Source organism: Amia ocellicauda, chromosome 18 (genome assembly GCF_036373705.1).
Source record: "Amia ocellicauda isolate fAmiCal2 chromosome 18, fAmiCal2.hap1, whole genome shotgun sequence".
NCBI lineage: Eukaryota > Metazoa > Chordata > Actinopteri > Amiiformes > Amiidae > Amia > Amia ocellicauda.
Genome location: NC_089867.1, coordinates 5153868 through 5177631, shown reverse-complemented (window position 1 = coordinate 5177631; position 23764 = coordinate 5153868). Strand labels below are relative to the sequence as shown.

At 41.3% G+C, this 23764-nt stretch overlaps 3 protein-coding genes across 4 annotated transcripts; 1 reads left to right on the top strand and 2 right to left on the bottom strand.

Annotated features, from left to right (window-relative positions):
• Positions 1–337: 337 nt before the first annotated feature.
• fam83a (family with sequence similarity 83 member A) lies at positions 338–5382 on the top strand. The gene is made up of 4 exons (XM_066690757.1): positions 338–859; positions 3770–3937; positions 4152–4276; positions 4593–5382. Exons 1-4 carry the CDS (start codon positions 347–349, stop codon positions 5155–5157), a joined length of 1371 nt encoding a protein of 456 aa, XP_066546854.1. The 5' UTR covers positions 338–346; the 3' UTR covers positions 5158–5382.
• Positions 5383–8663: 3281 nt separating this feature from the next.
• c18h8orf76 (chromosome 18 C8orf76 homolog) lies at positions 8664–12279 on the bottom strand. Its single transcript, XM_066691067.1, has 6 exons — positions 12106–12279; positions 11570–11665; positions 11110–11253; positions 10428–10882; positions 10136–10268; positions 8664–9655 (listed from the first exon to the last, which is right to left on the bottom strand). The coding sequence occupies exons 1-6, from the start codon at positions 12208–12210 to the stop codon at positions 9455–9457; spliced, it is 1134 nt and encodes a 377-aa protein (XP_066547164.1). The 5' UTR covers positions 12211–12279; the 3' UTR covers positions 8664–9454.
• A 1441-nt stretch (positions 12280–13720) lies between these two features.
• Positions 13721–21921, bottom strand: zhx1 (zinc fingers and homeoboxes 1). 2 transcript variants are annotated; one of them, XM_066691348.1, is made up of 3 exons: positions 21584–21921; positions 17086–19962; positions 13721–16237 (listed from the first exon to the last, which is right to left on the bottom strand). In XM_066691348.1, the coding sequence occupies exon 2, from the start codon at positions 19827–19829 to the stop codon at positions 17109–17111; it is 2721 nt and encodes a 906-aa protein (XP_066547445.1). In that variant the 5' UTR covers positions 19830–19962; positions 21584–21921; the 3' UTR covers positions 13721–16237; positions 17086–17108. The 2 variants fall into 2 exon arrangements, with proteins under 2 accessions (XP_066547445.1, XP_066547446.1); XM_066691349.1 differs by lacking the exon at positions 21584–21921 and adding an exon at positions 21387–21471.
• Between the last annotated feature and the right edge of the window lie 1843 nt (positions 21922–23764).

The following is a 23764-nucleotide window of genomic DNA, read 5'->3' as shown; positions in this document are numbered from 1 at the left end:
TATAAAAGCATGGGGATAAACTGAACACCAAATGCCTGTATTCAGCTACATAAGAAAACCTTTAGTTTTGAAAAAAACTCTTATGGAACCACAGGTCAGCTGTTTATCTGCGGGTAATCACTCCTGAGCAGATCTGACAGCTCTATTCACCTCACGGTTCCCCAGCTGGTATTTACCCCTTACAGGTAGGGTGTATTAAAAGGGCATCGCTCGCCCATTTTCAAACCGCTCAACTGTCAACAATTTCCCCCTGAGGCAGCCCAGGTGACTGTATTTGAACAGCCGGTGCCTTCACAGCACAGAGCTTCATCACTTTGGGAGACAGTGCAGCCTTCAAGGCTCCACCATGACCTCTGAGGGCAGGGGCCACTCCGTCAACTGGTACCTGAGACCCAAGCAGGTGGGCAAGGTGAAGAAGCGGGTGCAGGAGATGAAATACCAGTCCTGCACGCTGTCCAAGATCGACCTGAGCCACAATGAGAGCGTCCGGCTCGCCACCGACGCCCTGCTGGACAGAGGGCTGCTGGCTTACGAGAAAGTGCTCGTTTCGGAGGGGGAGGTGGACTTCCTGTCCCAAGCCGAGAAAGAGTACATCCTGAGGAACACCACTGAGCCCCCTGGAGTCGGGGAGAGCCCAGCAGAGGAGGTACAGGGGGTAACTGCACCGTCTGTTGACACATCTGTCACATACTTCCCTGACATCTCTGAGAGTGAAGCCCCGGCTTTGGACTATGGCTGGCCTATGGAGGAGAGAAGCTACTATCTGCAAGGGAGACCCCGAGTGGAGGTTTATTTCCAAACGGACAGATCCAGGAACATAAAAGACCTGTTGCGCGAGTACATCAACAAAGCTACTATGGTAACTGCTTGTCTTTTGTTTTTGTTCTTTTATTTTTGTAACAGAAAGAGGGGGGATTTACAGCTAGTCAGCAGCAAGATGAGACGTATCTGGCATGGGTCTAAAGGTCATCTGATGTTCAGACAAGTTGCGTTTTCCTTGTGGCTGATAATAAACGTCAAGAATCAGGTTTTACAGAAACAAAACTGTCATTTTAAAGTATGTCACTGATATGCATCTACTTGTTTTTATAATAGCTTAAGAGTATTAGTTTATACGTTCCAACTGTGCAAAAAGGAGGGGTCCAACACCACTGGAACCATATTAACATATTAATCAAAAATGTCAGACTAAATGCAGAATTGAAGCGAGATATGGAGTCACCGCCTGTTCTTAAGGCATTCCAGAATCAAAGGCTGCGCAGCCTCCCACAGTTCTCACTGTTGCCAGGGAGACAGAAGTAAAGCCAGCTTATGAAACAAATGTAAAGTTTTAAGTCAGCTCCCCTCGGTGCTAGAGTTCCAGTAAAACAAAGCATTTACAGAGTGTTTAAGGCTCAAATGTAATTCTGCGCACTAGTCAAAACTGAGCGAGTGAGTTGGAGGGTATTGATGGCATGGGAATATTGTCAAAGCTCAGGCAGGGGGAATTCCAGATTATAACACTGGCTGTAACGAACAAGTACACCTAAAAGCAGTAAGGTCTGAAAATATAGTGTCTCCCAATAGGACTGGTTCACAGGATAATGAAAAGGCAAAATAATCACTGTATAAACCAACAGAGGTCTCAACAGTTTTGTGGGCTATAAACACATTCTTTAAATGTGCTTCACAATAAATATTGGTGCAGTTGGAGCAACAGTATATTGTCTTTTTATAAGAAATTCACTTCACTGTACTGCATTTTTCTATGAACTGTCAGTGAGCCAGTGCATTTTAATCATATAATTGTGTTTATATAAGACCCGAAATTAAAAATAACATCAACACAGAAATTATAATTTCAGAAAAGGTTATTAGAATAGATAGATATTGCATCACAGGCTGAATAATATTTACAAACAGCCACCCTTTGTTTAACAAGGAAATATTCAAGTATTTTGAATTAAATAAACAAAATTGGGGAAAATCAATCAACAACATAAAATACTCTTTAAGCAACTACAGTGAGGGGAAAAAGTATTTGATCCCCTGCTGATTTTGTACGTTTGCCCACTGACAAAGAAATGATCAGTCTATCATTTTAATGGTAGGTGTATTTTAACAGTGAGAGACAGAATAACAACAAACAAATCCAGAAAAATGCATTTCAAAAAAGTTATAAATTGATTTGCATGTTAATTAGGGAAATAAGTATTTGATCCCCTATCAATCAGCAAGATTTCTGGCTCCCAGTTGTCTTTTATACAGGTAACGAGCTGAGATTAGGAGCATTCTCTTAAAGGCAGTGCTCCTAATCTCAGCTTGTTACCTGTATAAAAGACACCTGTCCACAGAAGCAATCAATCAATCAGATTCCAAACTCTCCACCATGGCCAAGACCAAAGAGCTGTCCAAGAATATCAGGGACAAGATTGCAGACCTACACAAGGCTGGAATGGGCTACAAGACCATCGCCAAGCAGCTTGGTGAGAAGGTGACAACAGTTGGTGCAATTATTCGCAAATAGAAGAAACACAAAATACCTGTCGGTCTCCCTCGGTCTGGGGCTCCATGCAAGATCTCACCTCGTGGAGTTTCAATGATCATGAGAACAGTGAGGAATCAGCCCAGAACTACACGGGAGGATCTTGTTAATGATCTCAAGGCAGCTGGGACCATAGTCACCAAGAAAACAATTGGTAACACACTACGCCGTGAAGGACTGAAATCCTGCAGTGCCCGCAAGGTCCCCCTGCTCAAGAAAGCACATGTACAGGCCCGTCTGAAGTTTGCCAATGAACATCTGAATGATTCAGAGGAGAACTGGGTGAAAGTGTTGTGGTCAGATGAGACCAAAATCGAGCTCTTTGGCATCAACTCAACTCTCCATGTTTGGAGGAGGAGGAATGACCCCAAGAACACCATCCCCACCGTCAAACATGGAGGTGGAAACATTATGCTTTGGGGGTGTTTTTCTGCTAAGGGGACAGGACAACTGCACCGCATCAAAGGGACGATGGACGGGGCCATGTACCGTCAAATCTTGGGTGAGAACCTCCTTCCCTCAGCCGGGGCATTGAAAATGGGTCGTGGATGGGTATTCCAGCATGACAATGACCCAAAACACACAGCCAAGGAAACAAAGGAGTGGCTCAAGAAGAAGCACATTAAGGTCCTGGAGTGGCCTAGCCAGTCTCCAGACCTTAATCCCATAGAAAATCTGTGAAGGGAGCTGAAGGTTCGAGTTGCCAAACGTCAGCCTCGAAACCTTAATGACTTGGAGAGGATCTGCAAAGAGGAGTGGGACAAAATCCCTCCTGAGATGTGTGCAAACCTGGTGGCCAACTGCAAGAAACGTCTGACCTCTGTGATTGCCAACAAGGGTTTTGCCACCAAGTACTAAGTCGAAGGGGTCAAATACTTATTTCCCTCATTAACATGCAAATCAATTGATAACTTTTTTGAAATGCGTTTTTCTGTATTTTTTTGTTGTTATTCTGTCTCACTGTTAAAATACACCTACCATTAAAATTATAGACTGATCATTTCTGTCAGTGGGCAAACATACAAAATCAGCAGGGGATCAAATACTTTTTTTTTTTTTTAATTTAGTATAATTTCTTAATTAAGCTTTGCTATGGTGCCATATTTCAACATAGTTTGTCGCAGGTCTACCATGTATACAGTGGATTTCTGTCAGGGGCCGTAATTGGAGTGTCATGTAAACGCAGGACAGTGTTTCTGGTTCAGTCTGCACTGATCTGTTGCAATGTTTCTCATTGGTGTGCAGGTGCTGGCAATAGTGATGGATGTCTTCAGCGATACTGAGATTTTCTGTGACATCCTGGAGGCGACCAAAAAGCGCAACGTCTTCGTCTACCTGCTGCTTGATCACACGCACCTGTCTCTGTTCAGTGAAATGTGCGAGAAACTACAGATCAACAGTTCCCACCTCACAGTAACCCGCATTTTATTTCAATTTTGTATCTATGACTTAACAAGACTACCAACATAAAAATTGTATACATTTGGGGGTGGGGCTAAAAAGACAAGCACCTGTTGTTGAGTCTTGTTTGTGATTTCAAGGCTTCTGTAAGGGTAAAATCTGGATAAATAAAATCATAATGCATAACTGTGATATGAGGCCGATATGTCCAACTCTCTTCCCACAGAAAATGTCTATCCGCAGCGTGTGCGGAGAGACCTACTGTTCGAAGTCTGGGAAGAAATTCTCTGGTCAGATAAAGGAGAACTTCGTCATTATTGACTGCACCCACGTGCTCGTTGGATCTTACAGGTTTGTAACAGAAGTCCATGGGGAGATTTACTTGTACGTTTGACAAACTGGGGACTTTTATTCTGATGGCAACAAGTTAGTGGACAGGACTATGAAAGGAGTCTGTTGAGAGAAGTGTAAATCCACAGCTTCAGTCTATACACGTTTACCGTAAGAGCAACTGAATCATGTATGACTGGACTTCAAAAGTTCTCCGACTTTTACAGTCACGTGAAACTGAACCCAGGTTTGGCGAGGGCTGCTTGAAGAATTTCCTGTCATGAGTTTGGGAAGGAGGGTAATAACAGCTCAGACCCTCTCCGTCTTTTTGTTTCAGCTTCACGTGGCTGTCGGGGCAGGTGCACAGAAACCTGGCAGTGCTCTTCAAAGGAAGCAGCGTGAAGCCCTTTGACCTGGAGTTCCGGCAGCTCTACGCCATGTCTAAGCCTCTGAGCGCCTTCCCCTGCAGTGGCTCCCAAGCGCACTACAGCACCGGGGAAATGCCACTGTCCACGACCCAGAAGCCCAGCGTCACCTCCCAGTCAAACCCCAGCGTCACGTTATCTGGATGCAGCAGCCCCGCTCCACAGTACACCCCTGCCACCGGAGTAACAGGCTGGTTTTCAGACCCAAAACCTCCTATCACACCCCCACACGCAGCCAAGGGGCACAAACAGACCTACCAGGCATCCCCCCGGGCACACTGGCTGCCACAGATGCACAACTTTACCCCACCCACTGCCCGTCAGAGGTCCTACTCCAGCGATTACGCCACAGGGAACACGACACGGCCCTATCTCAACAACATGTTTGGGATGAAATCAGGGAGGCCCTCCAACCACACTCCCAGGCTCACGTCAGGTTTCCACTACCTTAACAAACCAGACCTCATACCACCGTAGACCAGGATCCAGCTTTGTACCCCGATGAAGTATTGTGGGCATTATAATGATGTGCCTTGTTGCGCATTTTAAACTCCGTTAAAGAGGACTGTCATGTGACTTTTTTTTTTTTTATGACAAGAGGAATGGCCTTCACTAAAAACAAAAGATACAGATAACCAACCAATGTCAAATTGTTGCTGTGGTTTGTTTTAATTTTGATTAGTAGGGTTTCAAATAAAGATCAAATAACAGTTTTTTAAAAGCTGAATTGTTTTCCAACCATGATCTGTTCGAATATGGAGGCTACGTTTTTAGGTCACATCAAAACAAGAATTCAATCCAAACCTATTTAACAAATGGAGTCAACTGACAACTTTCAACACTAAAATATAAAACAGGACAAAAGAGACAAAAAATACTACTGCCTTGCACTTGCAATCCAAAAATCACAATCTGGAATGCTTGGCTTCAATAAATGAGGCATAAAGTTTGCTTTAGAAACTTACTTAAAAGAACCATAAATAGCTGGGGTTAATATCATGAAGATTTGGGTTATTTCTCTTTTGGCTCTAGGCCACAGACCATTATCCTCTTCATATGTTTTGGGCCCTGTTGCTGTGGCTTGGCAATAAAGCACATTGCCATAGAAATGTCTGGGCAATATTACATTAGTGCAGAGGTTATGTAATTGGACCCAAACACCATTTTATGAATGAATAATAAAATCATAAGACAGGTGCTTAATTGTGGTCTCTGGAAGGGAGGCATGCATCAGTCATTTTAATCAATGGAATTAGATTTTCTTTTTGTGCTTGTTTTTCCACTTCCTCTTGTAGATCACTTGAGTTCAACATGCACTAATGCTTTCCACAGTAAAAATGAACAACCTAGGGGATCATAAACCTCTATCAGGATGCTTCAAAGCGTGTATAATTTTTTCACTAACTAACTTGGATCCAAATAGGATTATTTGTTGCAGCCACTTTACATAGCTGGCGATGTTACACATAGTGTTGATGTGAATTCAGTAGCACTAATACGAGGTTTCCCAGCAACCTCTTTCCTTTAAACAGCATCAATTATTTATAACAATAAAATGTATCTAATGTACGATTTGTGTTGCAGTGCACAAACCTGGCTGGATTAAAATAGCATGTTAATGCACAAAAACACAACAGTTCAGTGTTGTTCAATGCTGTTAATAACCACTTCACGGAAACAAATGCAAGTGCCATTTTTATAACTCTGCAAGTACACTGCATTATGTGATGAAACCACACAACCTTGTAAAAGCACAAACATCAGTATTCAGGACTAGGAGCACAAGTCGAGTGTTACAGTGTTTTGGTTATTCATTCACAATAAGATAAAAGTACTTGCTTTATCTGGAAAGTACAGGTTCTTGTTATTAGCTCTATTTATAGCAGGCGCACAAATGCATTGTCAGTTTAGTTTTGAGGGCTATTTAAGAAGGTGTTATGTCGAAGGACATGTAACAAACTGAAACATGGAAGCAACGTAAGTCTAAAGCACCACAATGCCACTACCATTTTAGAATTACGCTTGGATGTTATGCATAGTTTTGAAGTTAGTAAGCCATGTAAATATCTATGGATCATTTTAAACAGTCTATAACAAGGCTGTACCCGATGCTTTGCGATTCCTCATTACAATGCTCTCACAATCTCAAATCTGCCGTTTACACAAGTCAGGGAGTTTTGATGCTGTGGCAATACCCTGTATGTGCATGTTTTATATGGTTTACTTCATGGATGAACAGGGCCAGGAAGAGTTGGCCCAAATCCTCCAATCTGTTGTGCGGCAAGGTATCAAAAGCAAACTTCAAAACCTTGGCTCTTGTAAAAATGTCAAATGACATTACACTGTCCAATACTGTAGTTTGTGAAAGGTCTCGTGTTAGTAATGTCAGGCTTTCAGGGAACATCTGACCTCTGTGCCTGTACACATTTCATTGATTAAATAGTTGTATCCTTTTATTTTATTTAACTGATACACTATCAGCAAGTACTACAGAAACAAGGGGATATTCTGACACTGAAAACAAGCGTTTTTATTGTTAAAGGGGGCCTTATCTGAGTGAATTTACTCATTAGTACTCATTAGTATTCTGTAGACCCTTATCTTGTATATTTCCAATTCCTAGGACAAAGACCAAATCTGATTTTGCTTTGTTTTGGTATTGTCAGACTGAACTTAATTTTATTTTTTAAATATATGGTTTGCATAACTCAATACACTTCTATAATAGCATTTTTACATGAATTGTACATTGTTTCATTTGTAAACTTGATTAATCTGGAATATTTCCACACATTGCAAAACACAACATTTTGTACATTCAAATTGTTAGAAATAATTGTGAAATAAAAGTGAAATATTATCAACTGAATAATCCACAGTGCATCCTTCTGCATAAAACCCCAACTGTCATAAGCTTGATAATTAAGGTCTTTCGGGGTTGTCAACTTCATTGCATCATTGTAGAAAGTGTTGAGATAACTGAAAACTAGTTGGTGACAAGTCTCCACTTCCTTCAGATGCAATGTTCTAACGGTACAAATATTATTAGTCCTTTTAAAACTTGCTTTGAGAACTCTGTGGTTTCGATTTAACATCAGCTTGAAAATGATCACTCCCAATCTGGTGACAGGTTTCATTTTCAACACTTTGGATTAGGATTTGTAAAAACATCTCAATTTATAGGGGGCCACAAAGCAATTCCACTTAGTGATCTAAACAGTATGGACTGTGTGTATAAATATGTTTTTGATTAAGTAGAGTGGAAAGCCATCATAACGCAGAGTAACAGAGTGGACTAGCGAATTACAGGAAATGTCCTGGGTTTTTCAGAAGAACATTAAACACATCAGTGAAATGAGGGGTGGTCAGACAGCTGGCATCCACAATGCACTGCTGCCTCAAGCCATTCTGCTTTGCATACACAACTGTAGGAAGAGAAAAACCTCTTTCCAAATTGAGTCACACAGACTCCCGCCCCTGCCGACACATCAACAAGATCATTTTCAGTTGTGACAGCTACCTAATGCATTGAATTCTTATTAAGACCGCACTTACGCCAAAGTGTCAGTCTTCATGAGTTTTCAAAGGGTTACTCAGCCAGAAGTTAAAGAGAACCTACTTTATATGGAGTGCAGACATACATGCTTACGAAGTAAACACTCTGGCACTATAATTACATTCAAGCATTTTGATTCAAATGTATTCAGTCCCCAATCAAAGTTTGAAAATCTAATTCACAAACACACACAAAAGAATAATAATAATACTGCACAGGTCTAAGATGAAAAACTGAAGTTGTATTTTATAGGCATGGAAGATTATTTTAACCTGTCCCATTCAGGAAAGGAATACTTTATCAAAATATGTTGTTCAGTTATTTTAATTAAAAAAAAAAAAAAAAAAAAAACATTATTAACAGTGTACATATTATTCTATAGCGATATTTTGTCAAATAACAATACATCAAATGCAAGGTTTAAAATTTAGTTACAAAATAAATATTTTATTAAAATAGTAGTAAAACAATTTACATTATCATGCATCATAATAGGCTCATATAAACAACTGGTATAGTTAATGCAATAAAAACTAAATTTGTTAATAGCTACGGCCACTTTCTAATTATAATCATGCAATGGGAGGAGCTGTGACCTCATCAGTGTGGCCTCACACAGACCAATCACAGGACTCCACTCCACCGAGAGTTCAATTTCATCTATTGTGCATACAGGAAGGATTATACAAAAATGTAACTATTTAAATCAGGTTTTTTCTAAATGTATTTTCTGTCTGAGACCTTGATGACAACACAGTCTTAATAAGTGAGGCTAAGATTAACAAAGAAATGCTCCAATGCAGTTCATTCCTTGAGGCAGTCAGTCAGAGAAATACAGAAGCACTGAGATGTAAAAGGTTTGAGTCATTCAGTCTTCTTTGTATTCTTCGGTCTTGTGTGGCTGCGGTCTTTTATCTGTACACTATGGAATCTCAACTAGTGACTCCCAACTAACCAGTCCCCTTCCCTCAGACCCGCTGTTTGGTCTGGAATGAAAACAGCGGCCTATCTAAAACCGTAACAACCAGCCTGCCTCTTTTCAGACAACAAGCCGTGCTTTGTTCGGAGCCTTGTGCTCAGTACACCGCAACCTGCCCAGACGGACGTGCCGTCGCCCGTTCAGCCCAAAATGCATTAAAGGCTTTTGCAGATGGGAATCCGCAAGAATGAGAATCAAAGTCAGCCAATTTACATCCCATGAAACCCTTTCGAAAGGAATTATCCTTCGTTCTTTTTTGTGTCACTGTAACTAAGCAGCTCTTGGTTACCAGATTTAAAGACCATGCGTTTCAGTCTGTTAAACCACCTCTCCTCAAAGTCAGTTTCACAGGGCACCTGTACACTGGCCAGAGACGAGCAATTCTCCGTCTCCTGACTCTCCTCTTTCAGCTTCTCAGAGACGAGGTCTTCACCCATCACCTGGAAACCAAACATAAACGTTCAGCTTCAGCCCCCAGCAGAGCACACCAGACAAGGACAGACTTCAAGCCGATTACGGGATTTTCTTTTTTTTTTTTTTTTTTTTAAATAAGGACAAATCAAATATTTAAGTTGCTGGATGGAATGATGAACACTCCCAAAACAAGAGATTAATTTAAACAAAACAACAACAAAATGAATGAATGGTAATGCAGAGGAATCTTTTGCAATCTATTGAAAAGGGTTTGTGATTTAGTTTTTTTACTTATTTATTTTGAAATAGCCAATCATTTAATATTTTTTCCTCACATAATTGATTTGAAATTTGAAATTGTATATTTATAATATCCAGTGGGTCGAGCTCAACATTGTGGACCGCTGGTCTTACATGAGGAAGCACTGAAGCATCAGGCCATTTCTTTTTAACCTTTTAATCTACTCAACAAGCCTGGTAACTGTGTGTGGCCCCTCTGTGCTCACCTCTGTGATAACACGCAGTACCTCCTCCTTTAGGTCCAATGTGCGGAGCGCCCCCTCGATCTCCTCCCGAGCCCTTCTGTTACTTTGAGACACGAAGGAAGACTGCTGGAATTTCACCATCCTGAACAGCAGGCTGAGAAGATAAAAGAACTGTGTTAAAGGGACTTTGTGAGGGTATGCATGGTGTTGCCATTCTGAGTCTGCTTCATCACTATCCTTAGTAATACCGAGCCCACGTGTTTGATTGCGAGACACACAGCTGTCCCTCTCCAGGCTTTGACTTTTAAATTACCTTGATCGTACAAAACAAACGCAGGCCCTCAGCCAGACGTCCTGCGCTTCTTCATTCCCCTGTTCTTCCGTTGTGGTCTTTACCTCCGGCTCTCCTCTGTGGCTGTCAGAGATTGGGTTCTCCTCCTCTCCATGTCTAGTATAAGGTCCCGCGATGCTTACACCCTCCAGACAGTCACTGGAGCGCCGCTGTGAAGGATCTGCTACTCCATTACAGCCATCAGGGCGGGCAGGACTGACTGTGGCAGTCCTTGCTGGGCCAGAGGAGGGAAGAGACTTGAAGATGTTCAAGTAGGCCATTCCCAATTTCTTCCAGTGGCAGGGGTTGCAAGGCATGAGGGAAATGAGATCTTGCAGAGTAGAGATCTGTTTCCTCAGCTCTCCGCTGCTGCAGTGAAGGGTCAGTTGCAGGTTTAACACTGCTGAGAGGTGGCCCGTATTTGTGGCATCCTTCCTCTGTGGAGAAAAAGAAAATGTACTTTTATTCTTCAGTAGGTCTACTATGAACCACTATTTAAATTTAATGTTTTCTTCTTTTCTTTAGTAAAATATAAATCCTTATTGATATTGCAAGAAATGAAGCTAGCTTTCCAGAGTTTCATTTTAGTTCAGTATGGAGTTACATCCTATGGAATGCATAGAAGCAAACAGATCGATCCACAAACGCCACTGTCTGGGTTTACCAGTTGCTCAGCAATCTCCAGTGCCTTCTCCGGTCTGCCCAGTCGACAGTAGCACCGAGACAGACTCTCCAGAACGTCGCGCCTGATGGCAATGTTGCTGTCCGGCACCAGAGAGAAGCAGTTCAGGTATTCACGCAGAGCTTTCTGGAAAACAAAGGAAAAATCTCATGTATAGGAAAAGGGACTATAACATTCTCCATTGCAACAGCTCACTTTCAGTGGCCCAATCACATAAGAAAAGTGTATTCTTAACACCAATATATGTTTTACTTTATTCAAAAAATAAAGAAGGACACTAAAATGAAGTAACTTAAAAGGTTCAAATCCTTATAATAATAATGAACAGACTGTATTCAAGAATGAAGCTTCCTCTGCACCCCCATTCTTCAGCTCAGATCACAGGGACTGATTGTTTTTGCACAACCAGCACAGGTTTATAGGACATAATCCCCACAGTTACCTCATAGTCATGCCGTCTGTAGGCCAGGTCTGCTCTGAATTTAAACACTTTCTGCTTCTCAAGCTCATCGTCCGTGCTGACTTCTTCACAAAACCACTGCAACATTAAAAAAAAAAGAGCATGTCATAAAAAGAGGTTTTTCTTATTATTGTGCAACAGAAGGTGTTACACTCGGTTTTATGCGTTAAAACAGATATCTAGTAACCGTTCAGACATCTTGACCTTTTCCTTAACAATGTTTTTTTTTTTTTTTCTAATAATTGAAAATGAGACAGTCATGGTTTGGGGGGCAGCCTGGCTGGACAGGTTTTCTGACGGTATGGCGGGCGTGTTCTTGTTGCGCAGATGTCCGCAGTTCAACACGGATCTGCGCGGCTCCACCAATGGCATCGGCGGGATCCTGCAGAACCGCGGAAATGTGCGCAACGCGAACGCGAGTGTGAGACGTGCAGAGAGCGCAAGCGAGCTGAACATGTGTCCGCACCAAACGAGCTTCTCTACGCCGTGAAATGTACTGTAGCCTTTTGAATACTCACCTCTGGCTCACAGTATTTCGCCTTGTAAGAAGAAAGTGTAACTGCAACCCTATCTCGGGTTTCTGCAAATACGGAATCGTCAAAATCAAAGCCAAAAACCTCCATCTGTGGAATTAAAAACTATCTTCAGCAAGTTGTAGTGTGTTACACTGTGAAAAAAACCCCGGAAACCACCAACCCGCGCTGTGTGTTCCCAGCTTGGATTAGTTTTTTATATTAAAAGACATTTTGAATTGTAAATATATTCTCGGTCAGGTGGCACTTGTTTATGTAATCTGCGTTAATGATTTTGAAAAGGGGATACAACTGTATTTGCATCAAAAAGATAAGGGACGATTAGATTAGAATAGATTATTTTCATGCAGGCTGAGTTGCACTTTAAATCTGGTCGGAAAATAACGAAATTGATTATCTACCAACGCTGTTAGTATAATAATAATAATAATAATAATAATAATAATAATAATAATAATCCGTCAAGTGCAAGATAACTCTGCATATAAGACAACCACAAGGGGAAATGCAATACTAAACCCCAAAAAAATACATTTCCGGCCATAATGGTAAACTTTTTCATAAATATTTTGTATGTAAAGTACCTCTCCACATCCCATCAGTAGTAGTAGAAGAAACACATATTGTGTTATACCTATCTGTCCATATTTCTACCCCTCTATGTTTGGAAACAAGAACAGTGTGCCTTGCCCCACAAAATATCTATGTGGCATGCATCCATTTAAAATATCTTGGTTTATCCAAACAGCAGTGTCTGATATGTATGTTTTTATCTGTAATTGTTTTTAGTTTTAGTTATAGTTTATACACACACTATAGACAGAAATATACTTTATGTGCATACTATCTACTTTAAATTGACCTAACCATTCATATGAATGCTATAAAGAGCCAAATATTTCCTTTTTTTCCTCTTCAGTTTATTAGGTATTTTCTCCCAACACATCAGTATAAAAGATAAATTCTGTGAAACCCAAGTAGAAGATTTAGCTGCTTAAAAACATTTCTTTTTCAGACTTAAATTTGATTAAGCAAATGCCTACTGCTCTAAGGAATAAAGCTCTTGCCACAGACAACAAAGTACTTGCAGGGGGGTCCACAGTTTCTAACAGTCTTATGGGTACTCCATCACTCAACCCCTTGAATACAAAACATTCAAAGAGATTTACAACATTTTAAATATATATATATATCACCATCACTATATATATATATATATAGTCTTCGATATCTGGGTGAGAAGTGGACGGATTACCACAAATTAGAACAATGTTACTATTTAGACCCGCAGATCCAAAAACCACTAGATGACAGCCTCATGTTAGTTTCCAATATAACTATGGACCAAGTGTTTATCATACCAGATGACACTTTCTACCTTTTACTGGTTAAGTCATTACTTGCACCTTTCTAAAATCATGAAATAAGGAAAAGTAAGCATTTGCAGGCTGTGGCTTTGAAGTAGATCCGTTCATTTATTAGTCCTTGGTTGAATTAAAAGCCATCATAAAACACGAGATCTGAAGATATGATAATGTAGATTTCGTAATCCCACTGGTCTTTGATGAAGCTTGAATTGAAAGAGAGATTGGAAACAGAATTTGAAGAACAGTGTTGTATTATTTTTTTAAAATTTTACATTTTGAGAGAAACAAACCAAAAACAAAAGGAGGGTAGCTTTAAGAACTGCATTCATTGCAATTACCACGGTCGGATACAACTTTCCGCGTGTAGCGTCTCTGTGTCAGTTGTGGTTCAAGTAAAGGCTGTTGGCGAATGTTTGCAGATGCCCAGAATTCTTAGACGTGTCACATGGAATAAGAGATGTCTTGGTCTGAATCCTGAAAGAGTTCCTCTGGGAGATTATGTTTTTTTAGCAACAACAGAATAGAAAAAAGATGTAAGCAACAACACAAAATATGGCAGGACTGCCCAATGTTGTAGACCTTCATGGACACCACTTGAGTACTATGTTGAAGTGGAGGCTACATTGAAACACTTATAAATAAAATATAAAATTCTTAAAAATTATTGATCAAATAGAACAGCATAAAAGATCTTATATATACAAAGTGAATACTTTTTTTTAATTATTATTGCAAGCTGGAACCTTCTTCAACAATAGTCTAAAACAGCAACATTTTTTTGTTTTTTTAAAGTACCTATAAGCCTTGCACATTTTACTTACTAATACAACTGGATCTGCTGCACATACTGTGGTCAGAGTCAGGCTCCTACAACACACTGCGGTATAATTTATGTGTGTGTGTGGGGGGGGGTGGGCACTGTACTGTATGCTTTCTGAAGGCAAAACTATAACAAACACAGCTGCGGACATAAAACAAACCGAACTTCCTTAGCAAAGAGTAGTTTATCCCAATGATACAAAATCTAAAAGCATTGATCATACACAGATCACTTTCTTAACAACATTATTGCTCTATAACTGACTATGGATGCTCTTTTTATTAATGTCTGTTTTGATTTTTGAACAGAAAATAAATACGTGTACAATGTACAGTAAAGCATGATTGGGCCCACAGCTAGAAAAATGGGTTACAGAACAGTTACAGTGTATATAAAGGTGCCCTACTTGCATAACACAGCAGCGAAGTCTAAATTTATACAAGTTGTGAAGTTGTTTGATTGTAGCATACCTAAAACCCAAATTACTTATTGGTGATACAGTATGTACTGTATCCCTGCAGGATTCATTAAAAAAAAAAAAAAAAGTATAAACCCCAGCAAAGCGTAAGCTTTCACAATTTGAGAAAATAAACAAAAATAAATTCTACACAATTGCCATGCAGCCACCTCACTTTGTAGCACAGTACAGGGATGCTTCTATACTGCCGAGCACTCCATTCATGTTTGGTACAGATACTGTGTTGTTTCTCACTTACAGAAGGGAGGGAGACAACTACATTTGCTTTCTACTGTAGCACTGTTTGAAGATTTGCTAAATTACTGTACCAAGCATTTTGATAAAGAGTAGTTAATTTTCTTTTCTTTCTTCATTGCACCTTGTTTGTTCTTGCCACAAAAACGATACAACCCAATTAATCTCAGCTACAGATTTCTAAGCACAGTCTTGGACTCTTGGACAAAATATTGACAGGAACTACCATATGTGTGATAACAATTGGCTTGTTATTACCCCTTAAACCATTATTTTCTTAACCAGATGTTGAAAAACACCACAATGACTTGTCCTGAAAGCCTTTTCACATGACATCTTTAGCAGCACACTTCTTTTGAATCGTATAGATTTTGAGCTATATATCTTTCCTGTTACTTCATCAGGCACATTTCCTGGTTTGCAATAAAAAATATAAAAAGCATCTTTTAAAATTGAACTTGTAAAATCTGATTAGAATAAACCGCTTTACCAACTTTGGGAACATGTTGGGAACTTTTTGATTCATCTTACTTTTAAAAACAAAAGTACATTCAAATATTAATGTGGCTTTGCAGTCAGTTCAATTGAAGTCTTTGGGGAGACAGATAAAATGGTAGAGTGACAGGGCCTAGAAATCAAAGGCGGTCGTACCAGTCTAAAAGTGTAATATACACACCAGCTACAAGCATGGATTTGTATTGCATCCCCTTTCACTGTATGGTTAAAACAAGGACAAGCAGGTGCAAATTATATGACTTCTTCTGTCCACTTCATGTAATGGGGGATGCAGTTCAATTTTTTTTTGCTTAGAAGTTAATTTGTAGGTAATAAAACATTTGGTCTCTCAAAGCTATTTCATAACCACAGAGATTTAGGGTAGTAAATCACACTTCACCACCATAGTAATATCCAAGAGAAAATAAAAAATAGTGGTTGCTGTACCTAATACATTATGTGCTCAGAGACTTAATCATCATATAGACAATGTCCCCATTTTGGACAAATTCACTAATTAAGCACTCTGTAAAATAGCACAGAAAGCTATGCCTTGTGCAGTGTAACTTTGGCACCATCTCCACATGATTTGGAAAGAACTTAAAACTGTTCCTTTAGGTCGAGTTATTCTCCGTGTAACAAAGCTTTGCTCTGCTCTGCTCTTTTTCCACACAGACTCATCAGCTTCCATTTCTCTGCTTCGGCTTGAACAAAAGGGTGATTCTGGAAAAAGAAAACGGAGAGAGAGAAAGGTATTAACATTTCTTTTTTACTTTTAAAAACATTTCAAAACAACTTCTGTAAATGTAAATCTGTAAATCTTATTCTGAAGATGTATTATTCAATTTATAAATGAGATGTCAGATTCTCTCACTGGAAAGAAAGCCATTTTGGTTTCAGAGGTACAAACTTTTTTTTTTTTGTTATAACTGCTATCCAGTTTAATTTGGATACAATAAATATGTTTTTGCAGGGTTTCTCTGCAGTCCTTTCAGTAACACGGAATACATTTGTGGTTTGTGCAGTCTATGGTTAGAAAAGGAAGACCTAAACACAATAGGCTTTGCTGTATCACGCCTATTGCATGTTCAAATTATGTCCTCAATTTCATCAATGCACCTCCTTGCCTAATAAAATATTGACAAACATATATTGCTGTTTATCCTCAAATTTGTATTTAGCATTTTTTTGAGAAGCAATATTGAGAACAATATTAGAATTCTGTAGTTAATTAGCAACTTAAGATGGGAAATAAAATGTAATTTTCATTAGACCTACATAAAAAGGTAATGGCATTACATTTTTATGTTGAACACGTCCGATTTTATTTCATTCTTTCAAGTCTGTTAAGGGTGGGGAATTTTGTATTCTGCATATTAAAAGATCAATCACTGCCAATAACTAAATATTAGAACTTAACTGACCAAGTCATTTACAAAGGAATCATGGATAATAATTTTAATTTGAGAAGGTGCGTGTCCGAGGTTGACCCTTTTCCTATCGATTGCCCTACGGACATATATGTGTGAGCCTCGAAAAAGGAGGCAGCTGTACCCCTCGGGGCAGCTTACCTCAGCATTCCCCTAGATGGGCACTAATCCTCTGACCCAGAGAGAGTTCGTCGGACACTTCGAGGCGGCTCCCAAGTGTCGCTGTCATCCGTTTCATCGTCATCCTCATCACCAGCAATGTCTCCCTGGCCTCCGCCTCCCGTGTCGCTCTCACCCTGTGACTCATCCTCCTCGTCCGGCTCCTCATTTTCCAAGCTGTCGTCGAACGGGTCCGTGCCCAAGTCCTCCTGCCGGCGAACCTCAGCAAACCAGTCCCGGACCTGCTCATAGCCCATGTTGGATTTAGCCACCAGCTCGTCCAAGTCTTGCTCATTGAGGAACTTGTGCTTTAAGTAGTACTCCTTCAGAATTTCCTTTCCGGTCTTGAACTTAATCACGGGCGGGGACCTCCCCCAGCTGGAAGATCTCTTGCCTGCCCTTGGCCTCCCTCTGGGCCTCCCTCGGCCTCTGCTTCGAGCTCTCCCTCTCCCTCTCTTCCTGTAGCCACTCCCATTTATAGCACCGATGTTTCCACTCTGGTAGTAAAAGAACCATTTCAAGTTGCCATTTTTCCAGGCGTACCGCGTGTCTCCGAACCAGTTGACGATGTAGGACCTTGGAAGGCGGCTCTCCTCCGCAAGCTTGTCATACTCCTCTGAAGACGGCCACTGTGTGCGTACAAAGGCACTTTTCAGCACGTGCAGCTGCTCTGGTGTCTTCTTCCCAATTTTCTCTCTGCCTGATCTGCTTCTGCCACTGGGATGAGTATGTGATGACTGCTTCATGGGGGTGACGGCTTTAGCTGGCTCACCATCCTTCCTTTCCAGTTTTGATTCGGCGGACTCCGGGGCTTTTCTCTTTTCTGTGAACCAGGCGTCGATCTCTCTTCGGGTCAGCTTGGTTTCTGACCTAAGTCTGTTCAGTTCTTCATCAGTAGGGGTGGAATTTTTCTGATAACTTTCCTCCAGAACCAGCAATTGTTCAGGGGTCTTTTCCTTGAACTTCTGGAGTGTGAAGTCTGGGAAAGGGTTCCAGCTCTGTCTGCGTGGCTCTTTGACAGGGCCCGATGTGGGAGATTCTGTGGTTTCATCGCTAGAGTCTATCACTATGGTAGCACTGTTATTGGCATTGTTGTTCTCATTGAAGACGATGACATGATTGTTCTTCGAATTGCGCTGATTATAACGTGTGTCGCTGAACCACTTCTTAATCTCACCTTTTGTGAGGTTTGTCAGCTTCATCAACCTGGCTATCTCTGCATCGCTGGCAAAGTGTTCCTTCAAGTAACTGGCCTTCAGCTCTGCAAGCTGCTCTTTGGACTTTTTAGGCCGTATTCCAAAGTGATCAGCACTCAGAGCCGAGTTCTCCTGAGGTGTAAGAGGAGGAGGCTGGACAGTGGTGGCCCTCTTGGTCTCCACGATGGTGGGTGTTGTCTGGATAGTGGGTTTTGGCAGTTGTGCTTGGTTCGAGACACCGGCTACTGTCAATGTGATGGGAGTAGTCACTGGCAAGGAGTTGGTGGCTCCAACCTGCGTCAGCACAAGGCCAGGTTGGCCAACTATTTGGCAGGTCTGAAGGATGGGCTGCAGGCCGTTAGCTGCAGCTGAGAGATGGGCTGGAATGACTGTGATTGTCTGTGGCACAGTGTGCACTGTGCCATTGAACTGCTTTCTCCTGGCCTCTTCAACCTCCTCAGGCGTCCAACTCACCCCATGTTTTAGGCGCTGGGCAGAGAACCAGATCTTAATCTGTTCCTCCGTATACTTAGTCTGTGATGATAATCCCATGATCTCTGAAACCGAGGGGTAGGGAAACTTGTTGTAGGTGTTGACCAAAAGAGCATTGTTATCCATGGCCCCATTATAAGTTGGAATGCTGCTTACGGGTATCAAGAGTTGTGTCTGGGAATTCTGCTGGGCCTGGAGGGCAGACAGGACTTGGGCAAGACCTGCAGGCAAAACAGTAGCTGAGTTGATGATGGTCTTCTTTGGTTCCTGCTGCGTGGGATTATTGACCACAACACTGGGCTTCACAGGCTCCACGGGAACGGGGGCCACCACTTCGACAGGTGCTGGTGTGCTGACAGGGGCAGTTTCCTTGGGCTCCTGTTCACCTTCACTTTCATCTTTGACATCATTTTCCTCAGATGTTTTATGCGACATGGCAATTCTTTTAGGCTCAGCCTTGCTCTTCATCTTCATGATGGGCGTTTTGCTAAGCGGGATACCCGTTGTTGTGGTGTCCTCACTTTCCTGGTTCTCTTGTTGTACAAAGCTGCCGTCAAAGGTCAGATCGTTGACAGTCTGCTCAAAGATGGTCTGGTTGTTGCGCTTCACCATGGTCCGTGTGAAATTGTCCTCCCCCGGATGGAATCGCATGTTGTGTTCCGAGAGTGCATCGTACCTCTTGGTTAGAAAATTGCACTCCACGCACACATAGGACGAGTTCAGGACTACATTGGGATGCTCGGAATCGACGTGAAACGTAAACATATTAAGTTCTGTGGTCTGAAAACTGCAGTATTTGCACTCGTAACCCCCCTCCACTTTCCTGGAGTCCATCGTTTCGATGTAGCTGTCGACATCCTGTATGTCCTCCTCACCGGATGCATTTTCCAGCGGAACAGCAGCACTTTCTGTCGGGGCCTCTGCTGTGGCCTCAGTACCTTCATCCACCTCTGCAATCATTTCCATGTCTGGGTCCTGCTCCTCTGCATCTGCAGGAAGGACCATACAAGGGGTAGTGGACTTTCTTTTGCTTGCCATTGTATTAATGATGCCCCAAAAAGGGAGTGTTCAGCAACTTAAAATCTTTCACTGTTGCCTTTTTTATGGTTTTCACTGGCCTTTCATTTTTTATGTCCAACACTCACTCAATCCCCACATGTACTTTTTCATCCTGCAACCAAAAGAAAGGCAAATATTATCGAGACCATTTCAAACACCACATTTGTTTTTTCAAATATTTTTTGCATTGAATAGAATTATGTCACAATATTGTGTTACACTTTGATCAATATGGATTGATTTTATTTTAACAGTCTCAATATAATTTAAAGAATATACAGTATTGAATAACAGTGTGTTAGTGCTTTTGGGTGTTTAATAGTGATGTGTTGCAATTTTGAAGTTTCCAGTTAAAATATATTTGGAGGGAGTGGTTTATTTATATTTTGATGAAACTTAAATGTATAGCCTATATATAATTGTCAAAATCTGCTTGATTTTCAAGCTATTGCAAAAAAAACAATGATCAAACTGTATTAAAAAACGTGTAACACATTACAAACAACATCTCGCATCCTCCTTATTTTCCCCAAACACTTTAAACATTCATCAGAGATTTCTGAAGCACACTTTTTTTTCACATTTACACATTTTGAATATCTGAAAAGAACTCTGATGCCCAGTGCAGCAAGAGAAAGGAGATCATTTTAAACCTACAGATATTTTTCTAATTGATCTACCATGATTCAGGCCAAGAAGCTCACAGCTAATCTTTAAATAAGTGACAGTGACACTCCAGTTAACACACATTTTCTATTGACACCTTTTAAGCATTCTAGCACATCCTGAAGTAGGCAACCCCAAGGCCTAAAAGTTCAATGAAAATGAAACAAGGACCAGATGCCACAAGTGGAAATCAACATTAAATGCGTTTAGGACTGATATGCAGCACTTATTTTCACGAGTTATAGGGGCTGGAACAAGGTAGCCAGCTATGCAAGCTGAATATCTGGGATTTTACAACCTTTTTATTTTACAATAAATCAACAGTAAGGTTTTATGGTGGGGTACTTGTAAACATCCAGCCAAATACCTCAGCGACTTTAACGTGAAAAGCCCACGTTTATACATTCAAAGAATCGTTAAAAAATGTAAAAGAATTGAGGTCATTGCTAGTAAAACTGGGAAGAATAGTATTTATTTTGCACGTCGCCAGCAGTATTGAAGTTTAAAAAGATCAGTGTCAACAGAATAGGCTATATGGAGTTGCCAGCTATAATACAGTTCCAGGCGAGTTTCCTACATTATTGTAGTGCCTACCAAACCAGCATGAGACTAGTTGTACAGCTGGATCCGAGCTAGACATTAAAATACCTATAGCAATAGGTTTCAGCCAATAAAGCAAAAAGTAAACGGTGTTTTGATCATGTAAAACAACCTACCAGTAAGTTACAATGAAATGAAACAAACTTAGTTACTGCTGGCTTGGAAATCTCCGCTTCGTAGAACAGCGGGAAACATAACCAAAACGACCATCGTGATTTAGAAATGCGCCAGCGACCTCAAACACAATACACAATACACAATTATACACACATCGACAATAACAGGCGCCCGGGACTTGGGTCGCCCCTGGTCCGCTTCCGTCTCACAGCAGGAGACGCACTGGAGAGACAGTGGCGCGGCGAGCCCGAGCCCGAGCCTCTCCGCCTGTGCCAAATGGGATGCGTGTGCGGCAGTGATTGATTGCCCTCTAGGGCGACATACAGCACATACGAGACTTGGATACCTACCAGTACGGGCAGTCAGTCGGCCGCCACACGCCGCCGAGGCTCCCTGTGTGTCCCGCACTCCCTCCGGCGCCCGTACAGCGGGCTCCACTGCAGCAGTCGTCGCTGGGCTCCAGCCGCGGCAGCAAGATGAGTGCGCTGCTGCGGCCACAGATGCACAACAAAAATACAGTGCCTTTCCAGCTGCGCAGCGCCGTCCACACTTCCACTGCGGGCTGCCCTGCTTTCCAGCCTCGGTTAGAAAATAATAATAGGCGAAACCCCTTCAGCGGACATGATATTTAACAAAGACCGTTACAGTTTGGGGAAATTTGAAAGGTGTTTTTTTTTTTTTTTTTTTTTTTTTAATCGACCGGGCGTCACCACAGATGAAATACGTAATTGCGTCATCGCCAAGCGACACTCCCCTCCCTCCCTCCCTCCCTCGTCTCTCACAAGGTCGTAAAGCGTTGCTGCGACTACAGATACAAAACAAAGGTTTCCACAGTTAACCTGCAGGTGTCGTTATAAACACGCAGTTCCCTTTGCGATCAGGATATTATTAGCACATTTGTAGTGTACATACAATAAATGTATCATACATATACACATGGCATTGCATAAAATATTTTAAATATTTGTCTGTGGTATTATATTTACAGAAGTCTCTTTTTGAAATAGTGTACATCTGATAGATGTATAAAAGCAAAATGTTAAAAAGGATTACAAGTAATAATACATCCTGGAGCCAAATCCAGTTGATTTGTTCAATTGATTTTAAGGTTTTGTATCTTTAAATACGTCTTGATAGTGGGGGATAATGAAGGGATTTTGCCATTGCAGGACCATTGGTTGCTTGGTCTGAATGAAGTACTCAGTTTTATATATTGTTGTGATTGTTAAATTCAGATTACTGCAAGATTCAGACTAATGAGGGTGTAAAAATGTCAATCAGGACCTAACACTGTGTTGTTTATGCTTCTAAACGGATATTACACTGGAGACTAAATATAGTCTTTATATATATATATATATATATATATATATATATATATATATATATACTCACCTAAAGGATTATTAGGAACACCTGTTCAATTTCTCATTAATGCAATTATCTAACCAACCAATCACATGGCAGTTGCTTCAATGCATTTAGGGGTGTGGTCCTGGTCAAGACAATCTCCTGAACTCCAAACTGAATGTCTGAATGGGAAAGAAAGGTGATTTAAGCAATTTTGAGCGTGGCATGGTTGTTGGTGCCAGACGGGCCGGTCTGAGTATTTCACAATCTGCTCAGTTACTGGGATTTTCACGCACAACCATTTCTAGGGTTTACAAAGAATGGTGTGAAAAGGGAAAAACATCCAGTATGCGGCAGTCCTGTGGACGAAAATGCCTTGTTGATGCTAGAGGTCAGAGGAGAATGGGCCGACTGATTCAAGCTGATAGAAGAGCAACTTTGACTGAAATAACCACTCGTCACAACCGAGGTATGCAGCAAAGCATTTGTGAAGCCACAACACGTACAACCTTGAGGCGGATGGGCTACAACAGCAGAAGACCCCACCGGGTACCACTCATCTCCACTACAAATAGGAAAAAGAGGCTACAATTTGCACAAGCTCACCAAAATTGGACAGTTGAAGACTGGAAAAATGTTGCCTGGTCTGATGAGTCTCGATTTGTGTTGAGACATTCAGATGGTAGAGTCAGAATTTGGCGTAAACAGAATGAGAACATGGATCCATCATGCCTTGTTACCACTGTGCAGGCTGCTGGTGGTGGTGTAATGGTGTGGGGGATGTTTTCTTGGCACACTTTAGGCCCCTTAGTGCCAATTGGGCATCGTTTAAATGCCATGGCCTACCTGAGCATTGTTTCTGACCATGTCCATCCCTTTATGACCACCATGTACCCATCCTCTGACGGCTACTTCCAGCAGGATAATGCACCATGTCACAAAGGTCGAATCATTTCAAATTGGTTTCTTGAACATGACAATGAGTTCACTGTACTAAACTGGCCCCCACAGTCACCAGATCTCAACGCAATAGAGCATCATTGGGATGTGGTGGAACAGGAGCTTCGTGCCCTGGATGTGCATCCCACAAATCTCCATCAACTGCAAGATGCTATCCTATCAATATGGGCCAACATTTCTAAAGAATGCTTTCAGCACCTTGTTGAATCAATGCCACGTAG